General features: G+C 39.3%; 1 protein-coding gene across 1 annotated transcript in view; it reads left to right on the top strand.

Annotated features, from left to right (window-relative positions):
• Nucleotides 1–26,027, top strand: part of HCN1 (hyperpolarization activated cyclic nucleotide gated potassium channel 1) — a 207,954-nt gene that overhangs the window by 19,876 nt on the left and 162,051 nt on the right. Inside the window, exon 2 of the mRNA XM_075741307.1 lies at nucleotides 6,886–7,309. Within this exon, the coding sequence (XP_075597422.1) occupies nucleotides 6,886–7,309 (424 nt within the window). The remainder of the gene's footprint in view (nucleotides 1–6,885; nucleotides 7,310–26,027) is intronic.

The raw sequence follows: 26,027 nt of genomic DNA on the forward strand, positions 1-26,027 counted from the left end.
CACTCTGCTGTGTAGTTTGTGAGACCACTGACAACTTCTGGGACAGGTGGCAGACCTGCCTGCAAAAGGTGTGCCCAGGTGGAGGAGCTCCTGCAGCAGGTAGCTGAGCTGCAGGAGGCGGTGAGAAGGCTGCATAACATCAGGGAGGCTGAGAAGGAGTTAGATAGCTGTTTCCAAGCGTGGTCTGCAGTAGACCCACAGCCAAACAAAAACTCCCCCACTGGCGCACACAGAAGGGAGGGGGGCCACAGCCAGGGGCTTGGCTGCTTAGACCATAGGAGTCACTTTGAGAAACCTAGTCCACTGTGGGCTGATGGGGTCCATCTGTCAGAGAGGGAGAGGAGCATCTTCGGTCATAGGCTTGCCAAGCTGGTGAAGAGGGCTTTAAACTAAAGTTGCCGGGGGAGGGGAACCTCGATCTATCCAACTGCTACCAGTTTGATACCAGTGCCAGCAATAGATGCCCAGAGCTGGGAGAAGGATCACAGGTCAGCAGGAGAGCACATGAAAGCTGGACAAAGGAATTCCAGCCAGTCAGTCAGCTTCATTGGGGGCCCAACTTAAATGCTGCTATGCAAACACACGTAGTACAGGGAACAAATGAGGAGTTGGAGACATGCACATGCCTGCAGGGCTGTGACTTTATTGGCATCACGGAGACGTGATGGGATAGCTCCTATGACTGGCATGTTGGAAAGAAAGGATACAGGCTCTTTAGGAAGGACAGGCAGGGTAGACGAGGAGGGGTGTTGTCCTCTATGTCAATGACCAGCTGGAAGGCATGGAGCTCCACCTGGTAATGCATAAGGAGCTGACTGAGAGCTTATGGGTCAGGATTAAAGGGAGGGCAGGGAAGCTTATAGTGGGGGTCTTGTACAGGCCACCACATGAGGAAGACAGAGCAGATGAGGCCCTCTACAGAAACAGGAGCAGCCTGACATTCACAAGCTCTGGCCCTCATGAGGGCGGATGAGGTTGCTAAGCCACTCTCCATCATGTTTAACAAGTCATGGCAGTTGGGTGAAGTTCCCGCTGACTGGAAAAGGAGAAACATAACCCCCATTTTTAAGAAGGGAAAAAAGGAATACCTGGGGAACTGCAAGCCAGTCAGTCTTACCTCTGTGCCTGGCAAGATCATGGAGCATACCCTCCTGGAAACTATGCTCAGGCAAATGGAAAATAAGGAGGTGATTGGTGATAGCCAACACAGCTTCACTAAGGGCAAATCATGTTTGACAGGTTTGGTGGCCTTCTGTGATGGGGTTACAGCATTGGTGGATAAGGGAAGAGTGACTGACGTCATCTACCTGGATTTGTGCAAAGTGATTGACACTTTCCCACACAGCATCCTTGTCTCTAAACTGGAGAGACATGGATTCGATGGATGGACCACTTGGTGGATAAGGAATTGGCTGGATGGTCGCACTCAAAGCGGTCAATGGCTCAATGTCCAAGTGGAGACCAGTGACGAGTGGTGTTCCTCAGGGGTTGGTACTGGGACCGGCACTGTTTAACATCTTTGTCGGCAACGTGGACAGTAGGATCGAGTGCACCCTCAGCAAGTTTGCTGATGACACCAAGCTATGTGGTGTGGTCGACATGCTGGAGGGAAGGGATGCCATCCAGAGGGATTTTGACAGGCTGGAGAGGTTGGCCCATGCGAACCGCGTGAAGTTCAACAAGGCCAAGTGCAAGGTCCTGCATATTGGTTGGGGCAATGCCAAGCACAACTACAGGCTGGGCAGAGAAGTGATCGAGAACAGCCCTGAGGAGAAGGACTTGGGGGTGTTGGTGGACAAGAAGCTCAATGTGTGCTTGCAGCCCAGAAAGCCAACCGTATCCTGAGCTGCATCAAAAAAAGCGTGACCACTCGGTCGAGGGAGGTGACTCTCCCCCTCAACTCTGCTGTTGTGAGACCCCACCTGGAATAATGTGTCCAGCTCTGAAATTCTCAGCACAGGAAAGACATGGAGCTGTTGGAGTCAGTCCAGAGGAGGGCCGCAAAGATGAGAGGGCTGGAGCACCACTCCTATGAGGAGAGGCTGAGAGAGTTGGGGTTGTTCAGCTGGAGAAGACAAGGCTCTGGGGAGATCTTATTGTGGCCTTCCTGAAGGGAGGCCTACAGGAAAGCTGGAGAGGGACTGTTTACAAGGGCATGGAGTGACAGGACAAGGGGTAATGGGTTTAAGCTGAAGGAGGGTCGATTTAGATTAGATGTTAGAAAGAAATTCTTTACTGTGAGGGTGGTGAGGCACTGGAACAGGTTGCTCAGAGAGGTTGTGGATGCCCCCTCCCTGGAAGTGTTTAAGGCCAGGTTGGATGGGGCTTTGGGCAACGTGGTCCAGTGGAGGGTGTCCCTGCCCATAGCAGGCGGGTTGGAACTAGATGATCTTTAAGGTCCCTTCCAACCCAAACCATTCTAGGATTCTGTGGTTCTGTTGGGTCAATCTATGTATCGTAAGGATAATTATCTATCAAACTACACTGATTCAATGACATTGAATGTATCAATGAGCAACAACCAGGAAAATAAAGAAAGCAAATCTGAATTACTTTTTACACAGTTGTATGTATAGCAAATTATAAGTGAATTAACTAATTTAGAGCTGAAATTTTCATCTTTAACACTCGGTTTTATTTGGGTTGGATATATAAAGTGGAAAATAAAATGCCTGTTAGAATTCATAGTGCCTTACATTTCTAATCTTAGTACAAACATTGATTAATTAATACTAAGTAGTTCTTTATCGCTGCTTGGGCAGGCATTCATTTTGAACAGACTGTTCATCCTATCCAGTATAGGCTATGGCAATAAATAAACCACCAAAGCTTCAGCACCATGTTCCAGACCTGTAAAAAACACCATGTTATTAACGTAATTTTTGAAATTATAGTAGATAAATTATGAGTAAAAAGATCACTGAAAGAAGGCTATAAATTTAGTTGAGAATGCCAAAGGAATAGTTAGCATGATGTGGGGTTTTTTAATTTTTGTATAAAATAATTTTTTAAAATTTAGAAAAAATTCATTGAAACTTTTTTAAAAATACATTTTAATACTTGACGACTTTTTTCACCTAGAGATATTAAAGCTCTGAGTCATTTAGAAGCATTTAAAAAGTTTCAGGAATAGTTCAGTGCGGTGCAGTGCTGACCTCTGTATCTTCAGTTAATGGCAAGTAGTAGTAGCTGTACTGAGTCAGCTTCAGAGGAGCAGTAAGCTCTGTAGCTGTTTGCTATGGGACTAAGGTCAGTTCTTGCTTCTTGTTATGAGCTCTGAAAGATCTCATTAACCCCAGGCTCTTAGGGTTTTTTTCTCCATGTTCTTGAAAATATCTCTTCCTTGCTTTTTGTCAACATTTTATAATACCTTACGTAAATCTGGAACTCTGAGATTGCAAGTTTTAAATTTATAACCATCCTCATGGGAGGGGGAGGGAGAGGGAAGGGGGAGTAGCAAAAATAAATAAATAATACTAAAAATAGTTTGAAACAAAGGGCTACCTCTGTGTCTTACTAGCAGCTCCTTGCACCATCTTGTGAAGCTTTTCAGCTCACTCTTGGTTACATGAATAATAGGATGTTCAGAACCAGGAGGCAAGGAACACATTATATTACTTTCTCTGCTCAGGTCACAGAAGTGCAATACAGGGAGTTGCATCTAGTTTTTCTCACCTGAAAGAGGAATGTTTTATAACATGGCCTACAGAATGGCATTTGGAAACATTTTCATGAAAGAAAATGTCTGATTCATTTCTAAATGAAAAATAAATCATAATATAATAAGAGTTCTTCCTATTAACTAATCAGCTTATACTATATTGTGGGCTAAAATAAAAATACAAAACTGGTACAATCTCTTAGTCCCTAGCATTCAATCTTATTTTATTACTGAAGCCCTAACACTAGCACTTTTGCTGACATTCAACATCAGGAACTCCAGAGTGTTTTGCATAATCACAGTACATAACGATCCTTTAAACTGTGGATTACTGTAGGATAAAAACACCTGGTTCTGTATTATGTTTCATTTTGGCTGGGTGGCTGGTTGTTGTGCGGCTTTGGTTAGCTTTCGTTGCATAACTGCTCCCTGTCCTGGTGAAACATAAAGGTCACTCTGAAAACAAGCAATGCTTTGCTTAGGAATGAGCCACAGATACAAATACACCTCTTCTGATTATTTCCTAGTTGTTTTCCACTTATTTTCAGGATTCCTTGGAGATGTTTATTCTCAAGAACAATTTTGTGAAATATTTTGGTTGATAGCATTGTAAAAGCATTTGTGGTAATGGTACCCATAGATCATAGTAGCAGTGATATATGAATTTAGTGGTTCCTTCTGTGTGGTAATTCTAGATTATTGACAAGGAATCTAGCACAGCAAGAAGCCGATTATATGAATTTAAAAATATAAGAGAAATCAGGAAGTTTTTGCCAGATATGATACAGATATGGTGAATACCGTCACATGCTAAGCAAAAATACATACAGCCTGGATAAAACTGAATATTTATAGCACTTAGTATTCACATTTATTGTAAGACTGAAAATGTGTAAGACATAAATCAATTTGTGGCATGCAGGGAATTACTTGTAAAGTCTGTTTCATGCAATTTCTGCATACCACTTAAAAGTACTTTGCCATCTACTCTCTCAAATGATAGTCAAGCCACATCTCTGTAGGTTTCTCTTGGAATAAGGAATTTTAAAACTGGGAATTCTCATGCCATTCTCAATCCCATGTTACTCTTCCTTTAGTGTGTTCCACAGTTGCACTTAATTATTTATATTCACAGATCAGCAATTTGTAAACTCAGAAGTATTTTCATGGATAAATGTGAAACAAAGGGAATTTATAAACCTGGATCATTTGGTGAATACAAGACACAGTCTCCAAAATCTAATGTAATCCATATGCTCTCTGCAAATCTGGCAAAAACTAAACTTGTGGTTCTTGAATGTTTTGTGGCCACTTAAACTGTTATTATTGTTGATTGCCATGAACCTTTATCAAGATGAGGGTGTTTTTTGCATGCAAGGAGGCTGGTGCTGGTATGATGGAAGTGGCCTGGAAATCAGTGCTGGATCCGTGTGCTGGTGGCATGTTGTTGTGATTTAACTCCAGCCAGTAACTGAGCGCCACACATCTGCTCTCTCACCCCTGCCCCCCCCCCCCCCCAATTGGGATGGGGAGGAGAATGGGAAAAAAACTCATGGATTGAGATAAAGACAGTTTAGTAGGGAAAAAAAGTACGAGAATAATAATAACAACAACAATAAAACAACAGTAATAACAATAACGTTAACAATAACAATAAACCAAGTGATGCACAAATGCAATTGCTCACTACATGCAGAAGGGAAAAAACCCCAACCTGATGCCCAGTCTGTTTCTGAGCAGCGATCCCACCTCCCGGCTAGCTTCCCCAGTTATATAGGGAGCACGACGGGCTATGGCAGGGAATGTCCCTTTGGCCAGCCTGGGCCAGCTGTCCTGGCTGTGCTCTCCCAACTTCTTGTGCACATGGCAGGGCGTCGGAAGCTGAACAGTCCCTGACTTAGTGTAGGCACTACTACTACCTGGCAACAACTAAAACCACCGTTGTGGTATCAACATTATTCTCATCCTAAATCTGAAACACAACTCTATACTGGCTACTAGAAAGAAAATTAACTGTATCTGAGCTGAAACTAGGACACATGTCCATCACGTGATGACCTCATGGGGCACCACTGCGATGGAGGGCCAAAACAAGCGGATAGCTGTGGAGCCATTGCTGCCTCCAGTCTTCTAGAAAGTCTAATGAGTCCATGGGCAACTGTTGTTGACTGGTTTCTCTGCCTCTCCAAATCAAGTTTAGTTGAACAGATCATGTTCTCAAGCAGAACAAGAGGTCATGGCATTGAGTTCAGGCTTTCTCACATTCAGTTGCAGTTCTTTTATTGGAGAAGAATAACAATTTAACATTCAGAAGTTATCATAATTTTCTTAAAATCTGTTGGGTGTATACTACTATCCCCTGGAAATCTTAGATCCGCATAGATGTATATTCTATGTAATGGGTGGGTTCACCCACTCACCATTTCTATAGTGGATACTAAAGTTAAGAGTCTGGCTTTCCATGATCTGTATCAAGCACTGTTAGCAGCATTCTAACAATGTTTCGATACTTGTGGAGTAGAATGGTAAAATGTAGTATCTATTTCATACTATGCAAGTTGCAGCTATTATTGTAGAATTCTTAACTATCTCTGAAAGAAGATAGACTATGAGGTTGTAAAAGTGCATGGAAGTTCAATTCAGATTGTAAAACTGGATGAGGGTTTTGATGTTATCTAATTTCTGTTTCTATTTTTTGCTTCAGTGCTTTTTTCTCTCCCTGTAATTTTATTCCAGCACTGTAATGGTATGAGTACTTTTGCAAAGAGGCACTTACATTTAATATGTCATCTGTTAGATCTTTGGGTTTCCATTTGGACAGAAGCCTTAAAAAATATTGCATTGCTAAAGCACTTCTGATTGGCACCGGATATCAGTTTTAGTTATATAAACCCACTAATAAGTTTTGACAGGGGCCTGGATAGGTCTACTGAGTACCACACATGCTCACCTTTCAGATATGCCATGGAGTGATAAGCAATAGTACTGTCTTTATCCTAGATGCATTTTCTTGAGAAGGAAGACACATAATGAAATGCATTAATTACTTTGTCTTTTTACTGACTGTGAATATATTGAATGAGTTAAAACAATGAGAGTTTTCTTAGCATTAACAAAATGTTTAAACATCTTGAGGTGAAGTTGGCAGCATGATAGAGACCATTTCTCTAAGTGTGTTTTACCACAGTACATCAACCATTCTGTTTCTTCTTTTTTTTTTTTAGGTTTTACTGGGACTTAATCATGCTCATAATGATGGTTGGAAACCTTGTCATTATACCAGTCGGAATCACATTCTTCACAGAGCAAACAACAACGCCATGGATTATTTTCAATGTGGCATCAGACACTGTTTTTCTATTGGACTTGATCATGAATTTTAGGACTGGGACTGTAAATGAAGACAGCTCTGAAATAATACTGGATCCTAAAATCATTAAGATGAATTACTTAAAAAGCTGGTTTGTGGTTGACTTTATTTCATCAATACCAGTGGATTATATCTTTCTCATTGTAGAAAAAGGAATGGATTCGGAGGTTTACAAGACAGCAAGAGCACTTCGTATTGTGAGATTTACAAAAATCCTGAGCCTGTTACGTTTATTACGCCTGTCAAGACTGATTAGATACATACACCAGTGGGAAGAGGTAAGATTTATACAGTTGTCATTTGCTAAGATCTTATTCCTACAAAAACTACTCAGGTCTCTCTAAAGAGCTGCACAAGAACCAGAACAGAATAAAAAGTTTTTACTCACCAATTACTGTAATTACATACAGTTGCTAATAGAAAAGCCTTTTTGGGAAAAAAAAAAGCACAAAGTAACCATCTTCTCTCTGCTAACAACAGAGACCAATAATATGTGTGGGTCCATCAACACAAGAAACATGGATGGGCTCCTATTGAGTATGTAGAAATTTTAGCAACTACTTAAATCTGCATTTGAGTTTGGTGACTAGCACTTAAACTTATGAAGTTAATACTCTTTAATCACAGAGAACTTAGAATACATGTTCATATATTTCTATTTCAGGAGAAACTGAAACCATTTATAATTGAGTAGATTTCCTAGAATGTTCATTGAAAGCTGTACGTAGGCTGAATATATCAAATACTGACCATCTTTATAAAAAATGGGTAGTTCAAATTTTGAGGTATTGCCTTCTAAACTGTCAATTCCACTATTTCCAGACATGACCTTATGCTGCCTGCCAATTTGGCATGGTGACATTTCCAGGAAATTATGGTATTCCCTAGTTTGGCATGCTCATGGCTAGAAAGTGTTCAACGCTTTGGCACATACCACCATGATTCAGTCATTTCTTTTCTTGCCTGTCCCCATTTCTGTAGTTCTGAATATAATAATATATTTTAAAAGGAAGTGCTAAAATCATGGGGAAAACAACTGCCATTTTCTAAACCTTTCTTGCAGGAAGTGTAATGAGAATTACTTTGCAAAACATTGTCATGGAAGCACTATTAAAATAGATGTGCATAAATTTATTTACTTTGATAAAGATTTATTTTATTAAATGAATATTGAAGGATGATTTGGTACCATTTATGGTGCTTTTTCTGCTGCTAACGTCTAGTAATATATTAACTTTCTGGTTTAACAGAAACTTAAATGTGAAGTCATCTCATAAATAAAGTCAGATTATATTTAAAAATGGCATGATGCTGGATGATACTAAGTATCAAAAGTCCAATAAACTTATAGTTGTTTCTGAAAAAGCTCCTGAAATAGGTCATTATTTTTTATTACTTTATTTTGTAAATTCTATTTCTTTTTGCCTCCCTGTAGTGCAGCGTTACTATGTTTTTGACAAAGAAATAGAGCACTGCAGTTTTGTACTCAATTTAACTAAGACAAATGATTAAGCATATTTTGCAGTTCTACCATAAAGCTGTGTTTTTGTCTCCTCTGTGCTTTACAGAGAGACAACCTTCTAAAATGCGTTCAATGACATTATTTTCTGGCAGCTTTAGTTAATAGCTTGCCACTATAAAGTCCTACTAAGCAGAGAAATGAATATGGTTTTTTTCCTCCTTCCGTCCATTGTCAGAGATAAATCAAGTATTCTAAATCAAAAATAGTTGAATTGGCCACTAAGTGGAACTACAAGTGACCGGAGGATGTGATCCAAACCAGCAATAGCTGGTGTTTGGTCCTTTTAATCTTTGCTAATGGCTGTTTGATTGCAAAGCAATTACCTTTGATTCCACTAGTAAAACTTGTGAAAATATATTTCTTGTATGATACTTTATTTGACAATTATTGAAAAATAAGTACAGTCCATCTTTTTGTGTTTGATAACACATTATTGTTCCCTGAATGTTCTCGGAAAGGTGAAAGACAGTTTGAGGGGTTTTTTTGTTTGGATTTTTTTTTTTTGAGCCTGCAATAAGGCAGCAAGAAGCTTGTTTTATGACTGTGAGAACATGCAGTAACAGTGATAAATATGTAGACTGAATCAGGTTCTGATAAATCCCAAAATGAAGTATGTGCAAGAAAAAAATTTTCTTTTTTTCTAGTTTAGCATTTTACAGTATCAGAAATTAAGGTGGTCATGGGTTTTCATATCTGGCTTTTTTATCATGGTAGTTGCAAATTACTTTGGATGTAGCTTGTGAAACTGTTCTGCATGGTAATCCATTACCACTTTGGATAAATTGTGTGTTATAGCATTGTAATGTTTTAAACCAAAAAAAAAGGGTAAGAGATGAACTTTGCCAAATTAGGAAACAATAGTTGGCTGATCCCATAGGGGTAGTCAGTGAGATCTTTGCTGCTGATAATAATCTTTTCTGTATTGTGTGTGTTTGCACATGCACAACAGGGAGCAATTGTTAAGTAATTTTTATGACACAGAACTGAAGCCTGTTTGTGTATCGTTATAAGGATGTAATGTTTTTTGCATATGGGCTGACATGTTGGTTTTAAATATGGTGCACATAAATCTGAAATATTACATGTTTGTGTCCAGAATAATAAGCATTATGTCAAAAATATTGAGAGCACAGCCAGGAAACTCATAACCTGCCAAGAGGATAATTCATGGAAAACTGTTTGATGAGCAAACCAGATTGTATAATAAAGTTGTTATCTCACTGAGGTATTTATACCTCCTGCAACAGAAAAGTCAGGTTGAAATTGAGCTTTTCCTTTTTTTAGTATCACATACCTGGACTTTAGTTGGCCAGTATCCTGAACTTTAAGATGAGTATGCAAAAATTTAGAAGTTTTTTAATATGATACTGGTGAAACATGGTTCCTTTTCTTTATTTATTTCCACATCATTTAAATCAATTAAATCAAGATCAAGCTGCTAACAGCCACATAGAATAATATTGAGGTAAATAATATATGCATTGCAGAAGCTTTCTCCTTAATTGTTATGAGGGAATAGAGCTATAGTCTGTGGTTCAATATATATGAAATATGATTGATATATTCATATCAGTTTGATGTTAATAGTTTATCTGAATGAATGACTCAGTGGAAATGGGAAGAAACACTTTAACAAAGGGACACAAAATATGTTGGCAGGAATTAATTTACTGAATTTGCAAATTCACACTGTCCTAAAACTTGCTTTTTAGCTACAATATCTAATATTCCAGTCCTTTGCAACTCAGATGTTGACAAATAGATCATATACTTACTTAAATAAAATTTTTTATATATATTGTGTGTGTGTATATATATATACACACATACTGTAACATGCAAGAAAAAAATGTTATTTAAATCGGTGATTACAGCAATTATACTTTTGCAGTAATTTCTGATAGTGCTTTTGTTGTGGATATTTTATTTTTTTTAGCATAGGTTCCTAAAATTACTGAACAGGACATACTGAACCTAATTCTTATTTACTTTAACTTATTGTTGTTATTTTGTTTTGCTGCTGACCCCTGAACATTTTACATAGGTTTGCATGTAACTAGTAAGTTATTCTTAGTTAGATATTCTCATAGATTACTGAACTAAAATTACTGAATTAAAAATAAAAGATATGAACAATTAGGAATAAATACGTTGTTACATGTCAAATAATATGCCACTTTCCTTTACGTTTGTCTGTGATATAAATTTACTGATTCTGTCAAATAATATTTTCCAAAATCTGCTTAAAAACCAGACTTTAATACCTTTGCTTACAGCTACTCTAATTACAGGACAAGACCTAGTAGATGTATGAGTAAGTCTTTCTCGTTCTGACACATTGATTATGTAGAATTGGAACCAATTTTAAAGTGAGTAAATGCTTATTGCAAGATGTGCCATAAAGGTTATGTTTTGCAAAAAATCGTCTAGTAAAATATGTGACAATTGTAAATCGCAGCCATGTCTTTTATGTTGGTTTGACTTGTACTGAAATCTGTTTTCCAATTTGCCAAATCTTTTCAAGGCTTATGCACCTACATAGGTGTTGAAACATATTTCTGAGCATATCACACAGACATGTCTTATTCAGCCTTTTGCTGCTTTATTTACAGTAATCACAGTGATGCTGATCCAGAAAAGCTCATAAAACCAAGCTTGCTTGAATGCTAAATCTTACTAAAGTGCTTAAAAATTAAGTGTGTAGAGTTCCGCTAAATCAAGTCCTGCATTAACAATTTCATCTGTTGCTTCCTTCCACGTTACCAACCCTATCACAGATCACCACTAGGTGTCCTCTCCTTGTTGCCCACAGTACAAAAATACAGATTACTTGTATATGGTGATGAGTCATTATTGTTGCCTAAATAAAAATATTGTAAAAGAACACTTGTGTTATCTGGACAACAGAAGACAACTGCTGTTGTTTCTGTGGTAGGTATACAGATGACTTTTGTCCCCTATAGAAAATCAAACTACTACTTCTTTCTCCTACAGCCAGGTGAGAGGCAAGGTGTTTTGTCCCTCCTTTTGATCACTGACTGGGGAATTGTGTGGGAAGGGAGAGATGATGAGTTAGGTGGGTACTCGGTAGTGTTGGAAGAAAACACTTATCTTTAGTGATTGGATTATTAATTTTATTTTAACAGGACTGTGTCTACAAGATGTGGAGTTTTTCTGTCAATGATGGCATTATACAGTTTAACTTATGTTTTAAATTAATGGTCCTATGGAAATGGGAGCTGACATATTTTTTTTCTTTCTTTTCATTCAGTTTTAATTCATGTCCTCCAAGGAAATAGTTTACATTGTATTTTTTAGGCCCTAGAAAGTTGTGTCAATTACTGAAATATGGCAAATAAGCATTCCAGTACAGGTTGAGTGGCATTATTAAAGTAACTTATCCTGAAGTGGGACACACATTTTTGTTGCCTATTATTACAGATGTATCAATCAAATATGAGTTGTCTAGCTCAGAGGAAATGAGGAAAGGAAATTTGTTAAATAACTGTGGGACAAAGACGACGTAGGAAAGTCAACTCTTTCTTACTGGCACAAAGTCTGTGAATTCTGCGACAAAGCCTCTGTCTTGTTGTATTCTGCCTTCCTGCCATTAAGAAGACTGAAGTAGGAGAAAATCCCTGTTCCCTGCCAATTTCTACAGGAAGGAAACAGAAAAGCAAGAAGTTTTGCATTTTTTTGGAAAGTTGTGCTTGGAAAACGCCTTGTGTAAATTAGTGAATTTGCATCCTCCTACATAAAGTCTATGGCTGGGGACAGCTTATGTGGACTGATGAGAAATATCAAAACTGGAGCTGTTTGGTACTTTTTTCTTTGTTTTTGTTGTGTTTTTTTTTTTTTCCTAAGAAGTGTTCCCTAGCAGGACTAAGTAAATATGCAAACCAGTTACTCATTAATACCATGGGAAAAAGCCCTGGTAGGAAGAGGTGCCCAAGACAGCTGGCTAATATTCAAGGGTCACCTCTTCCAAGCTCAGGAGCGATGCATCCCAACAAAGAGGAAGTCAAGCAAAAACACCAAGAGGCCCCGAGGATGAACAAGGAGCTCCTGGGCAAAGTCAAACACAAAAAGGAAGCCTACAGAGAGTGGAAGCAAGGACAGGTAGCCTGGGAGGAATACAGAGAAACTGTCCGAGCAGCCAGGGAGCAGGTTAGGAAAGCCAAAGCCCTGATAGAAATAAGTCTGGCCAGGGACATCAAGGACAACAAGAAAAGCTTCTATAGGTATGTTAGTGATAAAAGGAGGATGAGGGAAAATGTGGGTCCCCTCCGGAATGAAATGGGTGACCTGATTACCCAGGATATGGAGAAGGCTGAGGTATTCAATGACTTCTTTGCCTCAGTCTTCACTGGCAAATGCTTGAGCCACACTGCCCAGGTCACAGAAGGCAGGGACTGGGAGAATGCAGAACCGCCCACTGTAGGAGATGATCAAGTTTGAGAATGTCTGAGAAACCTGAAGGTGCACAAGTCCATGGGACCTGATGAGTTGCATCCGTGGGTCTTAAGTGAACTGGCGGATGAAGTTGCTAAGCCACTCTCCATCATGTTTAACAAGTCATGGCAGTTGGGTGAAGTTCCCACGGACTGGAAAAGGAGAAACATAACCCCCATTTGTAGACCCAGAGAACTACAGGCCAGTCAGTCTCACCTCTGTGCCTCGCAAGATCATGGAGCAGATCCTCCTGGAGACTATGCTCAGGCACACAGAAAATAAGGAGGTGATTGGTGATAGCCAACACAGCTTCACTAAGGGCAAATCGTGCCTGAGAAATTTGGTGGCCTTCTATGATGGGGTTACAGCGTTGGTGGATAAGGGAAGAGTGACTGATGTCATCTACCTGGACTTGTGCAAGGCATTTGACACTGTCCCGCATGACCTCCTTGTCTCTAAATTGGAGAGACATGGATTCGATGGATGGACCACTTGGTGGATAAGGAATTGGCTGGATGGTCGCACTCAAAGAGTTGTGGTCAATGGCTCAATGTCCAAGTGGAGAACAGTGACAAGGGACGTTCCTCAGGGGTCGGTACTGGGACCGGCACTGTTCAACATCTTTGTCGGTGACGTGGACAGTGGGATCAAGTGCACCCTCAGCAAGTTTGCTGATGACACCAAGCTATGTGGTATGGTCAACATGCTGGAGGGAAGGGATGCCATCCAGAGGGACCCTGACAGGCTGGAGAGGTGGGCCTGTGTAAACTGCATGAAGTTCAACAAGGCCAAGTGCAAGGTCCTGCATGTGGGTCAGCACAGTCCCAAGCACAACTACAGGCTGGACGAGGAATGGATTGAGAACAGCCCTGAGGAGAAGGACTTGGGGGTGTTGATTGATGGGAAGCTCAACATGAGCCGGCAGTGTGCGCTTGCAGCCCAGAAAGCCAACCGTGTCCTGGGCTGCATCAAAAGAGGTTTAACCAGCAGGTCGAGGGAGGTGATTGTGCCCCTCAACTCTCCTGTCATGAGACCCCACCTGGAGTACTGCATCCAACTCTGAAATTCTCAGCACAGGAGAAAGTCCAGAGGAGGGCCACGAAGCTGATCAGAGGGCTGGAGCACCTCTCCTATGAGGACAGGCTGAGAGAGTTGGGATTGCTGAGCCTGGAGAAAAGAAGGCTCCGAGGAGATCTAATTGCAGCTTACCAGTACCTGAAGGGGCCTACAGGAAAGCTGGTGAGGGACTGTTTATCAGGGAGTGTAGTGACAGGACAAGGCATAATGGGTTCAAGCTGAAGGAGGGTTGATTTAGATTAGATGTTAGAAAGAAATTCCTTACTGTTAGAGTGGTGAGGCACTGGCACAGGTTGCCCAGAGAAGCTGTGGAGGTTCCCTCCCTGGAAGTGTTCAAGGCCAGGTTGGACGAGGCTTTGGGTAACGTGGTCTAGTGGAGGGTGTCCCTGCCCATAGCAGGGGGGTTGGAACTAGATGATCTTTAGGGTCCCTTCCAGCCCAAACCATTCTGTGATTCTGTGATTCTATGTTGTTGTTCAGTGTGCAGATACTTGCTTGTGTATGTATATCTTACACAGCTGACTTCCATTTTGTGCTGGGCTGTATCTCAGACACCTGTCAGGTTTGCTTGAGACTTCCTCTTGTTCTGCTATCTTCCCTACCAGATGAAGCTGTTGACATGTGCTGACCAGCTCCCCCTCTGCATAATCTAGAGGGAAAAAAACCTGATGCTGTTTGCTTCGTTTGAGTTATAAAATTAAAGAGTGCTCCTTGCTCTACATAGCTATGGTAGAAGATGATCTCTCTATCTTTATCAGAGCAGAGGATTGCCCAGAGGGAATGGATTCCCTTTGTGCCTGGGAGTTGTGCTGGCTGTCCGTTTGTTACTGGATAGGATTCGCAGTGCTGGGATTCCTCCCTAATTCAGCTGGGATGTTGGCTAATGGATAGACTGTCTCTATGACAGCAGTTGAGAACAAGGAATTTTATCTGCAAACTCTGATCCTATGGAGCCAGAACCCTGACTACTAGCCCTTTCCTTTCTCCACTTAAAATTAGAGAGTGTCAAGGCAGTTTCTTTGATACTGTTGAGGCTGTTGATATTAAGTCTTGATAGTGTAGTTCTAGTTTACAAAATATAATTTGCTTACATGGGTAGAACTGAAATGATAGAAAAGATACATAAATAATACCTAAATGCCAAAATAAAGCATTATAGAATATGGAAGAACATGTGAATCGAAACATTTTCATAAAGGCAAAAATCATTCTCATAATATATAGATACACAACCCTTAGGGCTTTTTAATAATAATTTTTCTTCTCTGTCATGTAACTTACAACTATTGTCTGTGTTTTGCTAAACAGAGCGCCTAATGCAATCTCTGCTGAATTGGTAAATGGGAGATCATAATGGATCTCATTTCATGTAAGCCTTTTTGTTTACATGGAACTATCCATATTTTAACATTAGATGGGTAAATTGTCCTCAGTTGTGCCAGTCCTTTTTTATTTATTTCAACAAAAATTATTTATTTGAGAAAAGTATGTTTCATTTCAGCTAAAGCATACATCCATGAACTATCACTGATGTAGATGATGGAGCATACTGTCAAGTTTTTATTTTTCACACTTTTAAATTCTGTACAAGAGTAGGAAAATACACATAACCAACAGAGACAAGTAGAAGGCATTATGATCCACGGTCTCCTAATAATAGAATACTAACTGCTGGAAAAGTACAGCACATTTTATAGAGCAGGCAATTACTGAAATGCAAGCAAAACATAGCGTATTCTGTTTTTTTAATTTCCTACGTTATGGTCTACACATAATCACTTTCATGGAAAGAATAATCCATCCCCCTACAGAGTAAATAGGAAGTGTTACGAGTGTAAAGTTTCTCGCTTCATCTTTTTATACCCTTTTTAAGACTGTGCAAACTGAGCTGCCTTTCTTGTGTGCCTACGCCAAGAGAGTAATTGTGTGGCGATGATGTTTTCCCTGGGAGATGAACCATGTGGAACATAGCCTGAGATAAATTTCCCTGAACTCAAATGTTGAAAGATAATATTTTCTTCTTTATATGAGTTTTGTCTGCTTCTATGGTAGTGGGTCTGTTGCTGGGAGTCTTGGCTGTAGACCCAAGAAGGTGAGTTCACCCCTGCAGTAGCATTTCTAAGTGATGCTAGTCAATCAGTTTTGAAAATGATCAGAACTATATCAGCCTGTCTTTGACAGTGAAGTGTAGCACAGGTTTTTTAGAAAGATTTTTTAAAGTCTAATTTGTTGTTCATTATTTTCTAAGACATTCTAGAGATAAATCCTTGCTTTGCACTTGCTAGAGCTTGCACACATTACTCCTGGCTGCAGATTTGGAAAAAAGCTTCTTGTTCTTCCATCCTAAGCTTTAAACACAAACAGAATGTCCACTTTGCTTTCACAGGGTAATGGCCTGATAGGTACACCCCATGTCAGGCAAGGGAGGAGGTTGGGGACATTTAGTCCTCTTGTGAGACAGAGCTACCACGTCATCCCTCTCCCTCTCTGGAGCTGAAGAGCCATCAGAGAAGGTGATGATAGCCAAAGAGCTGTTTGGGCAGCCTCCGGTCTGGATCATGGTTCACTGTTCGGACACTGCAATATTGCAGCGAGCAAACGTCTTACAAGCTGCGTTTGGTTCCTGCAGTGATGAGACAAAAGGGGAACCTGTGAATTGGATTTTTCAGTTTTTTCCAATATATTTCAACAAGAATCACAATTTTGCAGACTAAGCATAGGTATCTCTGCATTTTCAGCTTTGTATTAATAGTGACCAGTTCAGAATGACTGTTTACACTCCTAAATTACTCAGCAACAGTAATTTAACTAAAAGGTATTCTCAGCTTGTCACTAATGCCTCGTAAGATCCTTTCCCTCTCTGTTTGTTTGCATAATACCAATAGATCTTTGCATATAAAGAAGCCAGTTGAATAAATACCTTAGATTTGTGCACAGATTTTAATTTGTCTTGGTATTCTCTTTGTGAAGGTGCTAGGGCAAATCATCTTTAGAGATTGTTAGGGGTACATTATGGCCATTTTATGCTGTGTTAAACAGAGACACTTTTAAAATAAATTTTTAGAAGACAAATTTGAAGCTTGGCTGCTAGTCTGCATGGTAAAGTATGCCCAGTTATTGGTTGAAATGGAGACTTACAATCTGCTGAAATAATATTTAATGTATTATTTATTTATTAAAGAAAGCAACAGGATGTCCTTACAGGGTGTCATTACTAATTGAAAGCTAAGGAACAAGTTATACAGGAAAAATAAATCAGAAAAGTGTACAAGTAGGAGCTGGGTATGAACAATTTTAACCTTTTTCTAACATTTGGCTACAAGGGACAATTAATTTTTAAATGAAGTAATCATAGATTAAAGGGTGGAAAGATAATTCATTAGATTTCAGATTGATATTATTCTATGTTCTACTTTAGGAAGAATTTTGTCAGTTGCTATGAACAGCCTTTTAAATAAAAAACCCAAACCCCACCACTGTATTCTCTCATTCTCTTACGCGGAGAACAGTGTGCTGGTGAATTTTGTGGGAAAGCATTGCCTCAGTTATCTTGGAAAGGTCTCAGAGGTGGAAAAGGGAGATATCTGGGGAACTTGTGCTGGGCTGTGCTGGGTAGACCATCCATGCACTGTTACATTTATTCATTTTCCCAGTCTGTCATGTTCCTTAGCTCATCTCGGCATTTTGTTGAATAATACCAGCATTGAAATCATACAAAATTTACCACATGTCAATGGGCTGAGGGTCATGTTCTGATTTTCATCAAATTTGACTACCTTCTACTAAAATAAAATGCCTGGGACACTACTTGTTTAAGTAGGTTTCTGTTGTTATGGCTCCCATTGAGAACAATAGGATAGTGGCTTAATAGTTAATTAGGAATAAGGTTCTGCTTTATTAGGATAAAATAGCCTGAATTAACCACTTAGGGAGTAAGATGCAATTGTATAAACCTATTTAGAGAGGGTTGAGGAACTGAGATGGCAGTGTAGAAATGGCTTTTCCAGCTGCGATTTATATTTAGTGAGTTAATTCTAACCTGAATCTCATGGATTTTATTCCAAATAACCGTGACATTATCCCATATGCGTAATGTATGATTTAAATATAGTTGTGACCTGAAAAGAACGGGAAAATAACCTAATTCAGGGCTGTACTCCTTGCTTCCAAGCAGAAATGAAGGCTGTGATTGAACTCTTAGACTCTTCACCATACTTGCGCCAGGCACATGCTCTTTTTCTCACCATTTTCATCTTTCTTAACTCAGACAAGTACTTTGTCATAGCTTTTCCATGTGTCTAGGCTCATAGAAACCAAAGAAAATAGTCCTATCTGCAATTTTTATCTCTCCAGATTAATTCTCCATGCATCAAATGCTTAGTTACCTCAAGTGACTGGCAATTTCAAAAGCTCATGACAAACAATCTTTTATCTCTACTAAAAACTTTAACTTTTGCTGCTGAGTTGATGCTTCTGTAGATACTTTTAAGACAGTGGCATACAAGATTTATGGCCAAAACCTGAACCTGCAGAGAGAATATCGCTGTGCATAATTTAAAATGAATCTGTTTTTAAGAGTACCTCCTCTGGAAGGGATTTCCAAAGCACATTATTGAAAAAGGTGTAGTAGTTCTTTTCAGGATGATCAATTCTTCCTTTAACCAAAAACATGAATTATATCTTCATCTGTCTCAAAAATGAGTGGGCATCCCACATGAGAATTACTTTCCAGGTGGGGAAATTTAATGTCAGATATGTTTTAATACAGAAATGGGGGGGGGGGAAAAAGCAACTAAAATGTAATTTCAACAGGCAAGGGGTAACTTCTAGAAATGCTGCATTGTTTTGATCACCAAGAAGTTTTAAGATACTGACACCAAACAAAAAACTTACGTTTTTCTTGCAGACACTTTCCAATGAACTAAGCAAAGCACTGGTTTTCCTTCAGCATCAGTCATATAAACACTCTTTTTCCCATCACTTATCTATTTTGCCCATGGCAAAACCAATCTATACTGTAAATGTCATTTTCTCTTTGTCCTTTTTATTATGTGACAATTTTAGTAACTTAGCCCTAGGTAGATTTTTATTTACATATCTGTTAATGTTTGCATATCATACATATGTATGTTTATTGATCTTTTAAATATAGTTTTAAAAAAATCAGTCTGTTTATTGGGGCTCTTGATTGGCATAGTAGCTGCCAGGCAATGAAAATGCAGGTGTTAAAATTCCTTGCATGAATAGAATTAATCAACACTGTAACATCTGCTTCATGGTAGGAAGGCTCTACAGAGGGATCTGGACAGGCTGGATCAATGGGCCAAGGCCAATGGTATGAAGTTCAACTAGGCTCAGTGTCCGGTCCTGCACTTGGGTCACAACGACCCCATGCAATGCTACAGACTTGGGGAAGAGTGGCTGGAAAGCTGCCTGGTGGAAATGGACCTGGGGGTGCTGTTTGACAGCTGGCTGAAGATGAGACAGCAAGAAGGCCAACAGCATCCTGGCTTGTATCAGAACTAGCATGGCCAGCAGGACCAAGGAAGTGATCATCCCCCTGTACTGGGCGCTGGTGAGGCTGCACCTCGTGTACTGTGTTCAGTATTGGGCCCCTCACTACAAGAAAGACATTGAAGTGCTGGAGCGTGTCCAGAGAAGGGCAACGGAGTGGGGAAGGGTCTAGAGCATGAGTCCTATGAGGAGCGGCTGAGGGAACTGGGGTTGTTTAGCCTGGAGAAGAGGAGGCTGAGGGGAGACCTTATTGCTCTCTACAACTGCCTGAAAGGAGGTTGTAGCCAGGTGGGTGTTGGTCTCTTCTCCCAAGTAACAAGTGACAGGACAAGAGGAAATGGCCTCAAGTTGTGCCAGGGGAGGTTTAGATTGGATATAAGGAAAAAATTATTCACCTGAAAGAGTTATCACATTGGAACAGGCTGCCCAGGGAAGTGGTTGAGTCACCATCCCTGGAGGTATTTAAAAGATGTGTAGATGTGGCACTTAGGGACATGGTTTAGTGGTGGACCTGGCAGTATTAGATTAACAGTTGAACTTCATGATCTTAAAGATCGTTTCTAACCAAAATTATTCTATGATTCTATGAAGAGATAGCTTATATTTAAAATAGCTATTAAAAACAGTTCCTGGTAGAACTCTTCATGCTTTCGTCCTGTTCATGTAACCTTCCCATTGTTATTCCCATGGAAGCTAGGGAAAATAAAATTAATTACACCAAGATTTTTACATATATTGTTGTTCTGTTTGTAATGTAATTGATTGAGTCACTAGTTCTTGTCAACTCTTGTTTAACAGTTAAGCAAGTTTATAGTTGAAGTAGAAGCATTTTTTTTCTTTTTTTACCTCAGCAGGTGTTTAGAATTGGTAGCATTTGGCAGCACTTATACCGAATGCTTTCCTGTGAGACAGTAATTCCCATGCTGTCTGCTTCAGTCAATTACTAGTGCTCTTCAGGGTGAGAAAGTAATTTTGACAACTTTGGATTTTGCCTTTGGGAATCTCTCTCTACCCCTTTTTAGATGTGTATGGATTGTTTGTGTAAAGTGAACATGATCTGAACACCAGCTGAAGACGTGACTTCTTCAGCTACATGGTAATTTTAAAACTACACGTGCCTGTGTTTAACAACACAGTTAGAGCTATGAATTTTAAATTGTTATGACAGTACATTAACATAAATTTTGGGCATTATTTCTTACAGAGATATATGAACATCTTTTTATTTGACTTCTCAGCTATTTTAAGATGCTTCACCTAGTGAATCAGTTTCTCATATTTTTGAACAGACAGTGAAAGAAAGATAGTTAAATATTTGGTTTCCAAATTCAACACTGAAATGCAAAAGGAAGCAACTAAAATTAAAATTTTTTAGTTATTAGTACAGAATTTTGTTCTTCCCTTCATTTAAACAGTTTTGAAGCTTACAGTCCCACATGAGTCATGATCATGGTCCTATGGATTTCCTTCCACTTTCTCTAAAAGTTTTTCTCTGATGTGAAGAATACCATGATGCTCTGTAGAAGTAGTGATTATCTCATTCAGAATTAGAAAATTTAGCCCAGAAGTGGATTGTCATCTGAGCAGTGCAAAATAATTCTCCATTAATAAAAAACTATAACTTTCTGCTAAGTCGTGAAAGAAATATAGCTTGAGATATTTAAAGCTTGAATTTCGGGATTATTATACACGTTCAAGGAGTCTAATTTTCCTTTGGTTCTCCTTTTTTGATCTTTTGACAGTAAGCTTTTTGGAGCAGCAATGCACATCTAGCTCTAAGTTCCAGTGCTAAATATACTCAAAAAATGTAATAGTATATTAATCATTATGCATGCTAAACCTAGGGAAGATGAGGTGAAAAAAAGAAAATCTGACAAGAGAAGGGGCAAGCAATCTCATTCCCATAAATTATTTTTTTTCTTTATAACTGGTGCTTCTTGTTAGCTGCTGCTGTGTAGAAAACCAGTATCAAAAAGCTCCTCTGTGATTAGTTTAAGCTATTTGAAAATTATACAAGTGATATAGCTGGTGATAACACAGACCTGTTCGATTCGCATCCACTATCCTGATATCCAATTTGTGTCTGGAAGCTGAGAACTCCATTTGTTTCTCCCCTGACTGTGTTCTTGTCATTGCAAATACTCAGCAGAATCAGTCCGATGGAACAGAAACAAGACTGGTGGCACTTCACAACAAAATGTCTCTCTGAATTCCTAAGGGGGAAAATATATTCAATATAACTTCTTGTTAATTGGCTAAAAAGTGCCTTTTTCCAATTTTATGTGTAAATATATATTTTTTATATTTTCATATTTGTTGTGATGGAAAGAATGACTGATCTTCACAGAAATCATAACTGTGTCTGTTCAGTTTAGGCAGTTTAGGACACTGAGGGAACTTTGGAAATCACATTGTCCGATATTTTTTGTCAAGACTTCTTGAAGACTTACTAGCCTTAGCTTAGATTTTTCTCCATTTTCCTTAACAGCCACCATCTTTTAATCCTTGTTTATATTTTGAGAATCCAGTTTTGACTGGCATCTCCAGGTTTGCAGTGATATTATTATCATGTAATAATTGAATTAATCAGTAAATTACAAAGGAATATTTTTGCTGGTCATCAAGCCAGTTCAATTGCCTTGTTCTAATTCTTGGATGTCCATCAACCTTTGGTCATCTGGGCTGCTTAGGGCAATTTGGAACAGGTGTAGAAGTAGGTTTCTGGCTACCTAGAGGACTTAAATAGGGTCAGGCACATGCAGACCCCATCAAGGGTAAGCAGCAGCCGAGCTGGACCGTTGTGATCACTATACGCGGGATTGAAGTGTCACAAGTGCAGTATTTGCACCATTTCCTCTCTCCGTTTGCACATACGTAACATTTTACGTATGCAGTGTTCCAGTTGATTAGCGGATCAGGTAGATACTATTTTGAGGCCTGACATTGTTCTTTTCACTGGATGATTTATACTTGAAAATCTGATTTAGGAATACAGAGATATAAATCTGTTAAATATTTTTTTGCATTTTCACATTTCTGATGTTTTACATGGATAAATTTATCAAACTGTAGTTTATTTTTACATTGAGCTACAAATGTACTCGAGTGACTTCCAGCTGTTTTTTCACACCGAGAAATAAGCCCCCAGACATTTATCCTCGAACAGCTTTTCAGTCCCCCACTTCTTCCTTTACACTCATGTAAGTGTCTTGGGAAGACAGAAAACCTGTGCTCTTTGTTCTGTGGTCTGTGCTCGCTGGCAGTAGCTGCAGAGAGTCAGAGCCTGGTATCGGATTCGTAGCCCTGAGTCCCTCAAGTCTGTTTCCATAGCTGAAGATGCAAAACATGAGAGGTTTTAGTGACAGTTTTTACTTAGACTAGTACCAATAAGCATACCAAGAAGACATATGCTTCAGTTTTGTTTCTTACAGTTGGAAACAAAAGAGAGAAAATCAATTTTCTAAACTTGTCATATTTGCTGAGTCAGAGTATTTTTGCATGCCATCCCAGATGAAAGCTACAGAATGTAGAGTTGTTCCAATCATCAAGCTTATTCCCCATTAAAAATTTTCCCCAAGAGGAAACAAACCTATGAAAGTCCACCATATCACTCACTAGGAAGCAGGAAACCAGGAATCCCTTCCATCCTTGCTGTGAAGGGCTTCAGGGAGGGTTGGTGTGGGACAAGGTTTGAACTGGCACACTGCCCTACCTGACCCGACACGATTCCTTGTGCTGGACTGAGCACCTAATGGAGCGCGTGGCTCTGTCCTCATGGTGGGAGCACTCAAACCGACGGAGAGGCAGCGTGGCTATGTGTGGGTTTTGTGGAATGACTGTTTCATGACACTCACAGAAAGGGCAATGCCTCAGCCCTGACATTTCCCATCAGCTTGCATCAGCAGATCCCCCTGGTATGACTCTTAGCAGCACCATCTGAAGGATCCACCTTTCTCCAAAAATTGGGCAGGGAGCCCAGATACCCATTAAGCTCTGGAGAGCAACCACTTCAAAATATGCTACCTAGGGGCCTTCGTAAACTTTACTATTAGAGCTACTCTCAAGCTCCTAGCTAGTGATAGTGTTGAGAATTTACTTGTGTACAGAAGAAATAAGGTGTGTGACCTGGAAAGAACTAAAAAGTGAAGCTTATTTTGTTTTGCCTTGTAATATTTTGAATTTGGTGATCCAGTACATTCATCTCAACTGAATTCAGTGAAGCTGTAGCGGTGAAAATTAGATAATTTTCCATGTCACTGATAGAAACTCTGGAGTTTCCTGAAGACTTACCTTGCTGACCCAGTTCATTCATATGCAAGGGGAAAAATAGATATATCTGCTGAAAAGCTTTTTTAAATGTGGAACAGAAGAGTAAGTCTAACCTTTTTGAACTTTGCTTTTTATGTTGCTCCTGAGTTTAAGTGTAAAACATGTAACTGGCATAGTCTGTTCCAGTTCTCAGACTGTGCCAGAGCTTTGCAGGGATATTGCTAGCATTCATGTACCTTAGATGATGTTCTCAGAATATTTCTAAAGTAGTAAAGGATTATTAAGTAGGATTACACCTCTTCACAATGTTTTCCATGGCAGATCAAGTATTTGTACTTGAAAAACAGAGTTATGTATTCTGTACTGTGCGCTTTGAAAAATTATCATAGATTTCTTGGGCATGGGTTGAAGAGTTCTTCAGCTCACTAGTGTTAGTTGATGAATACTACTGTGTAGGTAGAACAAAATCAACTGTAATAACTCTTAAATGGATAGAGATGCTTCAAAATCATCAGATAGTTTGGCCCATTACTAGACTTTCAATCTTCTACTTACTATGTCTAGTTTAGCAAAAATATTATTCTACCAATGAAAAAAGCACGTTTTAATAAGCCTTTTATCCTTAAGTGTTCAATGTGAAATTTTGTGATAATGCATAAAAAAAGCCTGTCTCTGTAGGAGCTTGGTGACTTAATCTACCTCCTGGTTGAAAGTGTGATGAGATAAACTATTGGTAATTGAAAAATGATAAAAGGTGATCTAACATTGACACAGATCTGCTGCCCTGATAACCAATCAGTATAAGAAGAAACAGTGAGCTGCAATGGCTCAGAAAAATGGAGTATTATATTAAAAAGACTAAGGTAAAAATCTGTGTAAGTTCAGAGCAATGCCTGACAGAGCATATCTTTTATTTTATACTGTTCTTCAACCCTAAATAACAGCTTTGTAATTCATAGTGCTGTCTTTGCTGGCATGTAAGAATACTGTACTCTGTCTTTTAGCCATGCTAAGTGCACCAGCTGCTATTCTACCTGTTGTGAGTTAATGTTTCTTTCACTGTTTACAGTTCCTTCCACTGAAATGCAGTTTCAAATGCAGTTTCTGTTGCATTGCAATTATGCACCTCTCCTGTGACCTCCGGTGATTTTGCCTGTACCATGAACCATTAACAACTTTTAAGGTTTTTTTTTTCCTCAAAAAAGACATCTATTCAGGGTTCCTGATTTGCCACATCTTTCCTTGATTTCTTGAAGGACTGAAGTATGAGTTATCTCAAAGTGGACTTCCAAATCTGAGATTTCTAAAATCAGTAGACAGCTGCCTTCACAGACGCTTGTTTGCTATGGTGTCCTTGGCATATAAAAATGCATCATAAGGTCCAAGGTTATATTGTCCTGTCTCAGCCAACTCCTAGACAGTCAGCACTTTGTAAACTGGGAACCAGTTGGGGTTTGGCATTCTCAGGGTAATACAGATAGGCTTATAACCTTGACATAGTTGATAGCAATCCAGAATGATATTTAATATATACCACTGCTTACATTTAATTGTTGTCAGTGATTTCCCTGGTGCTATAGCACCATTCTTTAATAAAGTGTTACAAATTCACTTTATTGTATGCCTTTTAGCTATGCCATAGATAAGAGGTTATGAGACTGAGCAGTGGCCAAAAAGGATCTCTAAAATGTTCCTTTTCCTTATAGTGCAGATTAGATATGACAGTCTTTGATCCATCAGTAGTTGCAGATCTGTATCTTTTTATGCTGTTTATTCCTGTAAGATCAACGAGGTTACAGTAATCTCTATACCTAACAGGGAGCAGGTCTTTAAGAACTTGCATAGACTGTTAGAGACGAGGCTTTTCTGATGCTCTGGTGGTCTTGCTCCCTGGTGTCCATGCCAAGCCCAGTGTTAAAGGTACCCCACATCTACTATGGATTTGGGATTGCTGCAGTTCTTAGGCAGGTAGATTTTATACTCTATTGAATTTGAGTGCAGCTGGTAGGGAACTGCTATATGCCTCACAGATCACCTATTCCTTTCTATTAATGTTTCTGTGAGCACTGTCTAATGCTAGCCAATTAAATATTGCTTCTTAAATCTTATTTCTCAAGCTACTGAGAACTAATTTTTTTTTTTTCCATCCAGAAGTAGTATTG

Source organism: Balearica regulorum, chromosome Z (genome assembly GCF_011004875.1).
Source record: "Balearica regulorum gibbericeps isolate bBalReg1 chromosome Z, bBalReg1.pri, whole genome shotgun sequence".
NCBI lineage: Eukaryota > Metazoa > Chordata > Aves > Gruiformes > Gruidae > Balearica > Balearica regulorum.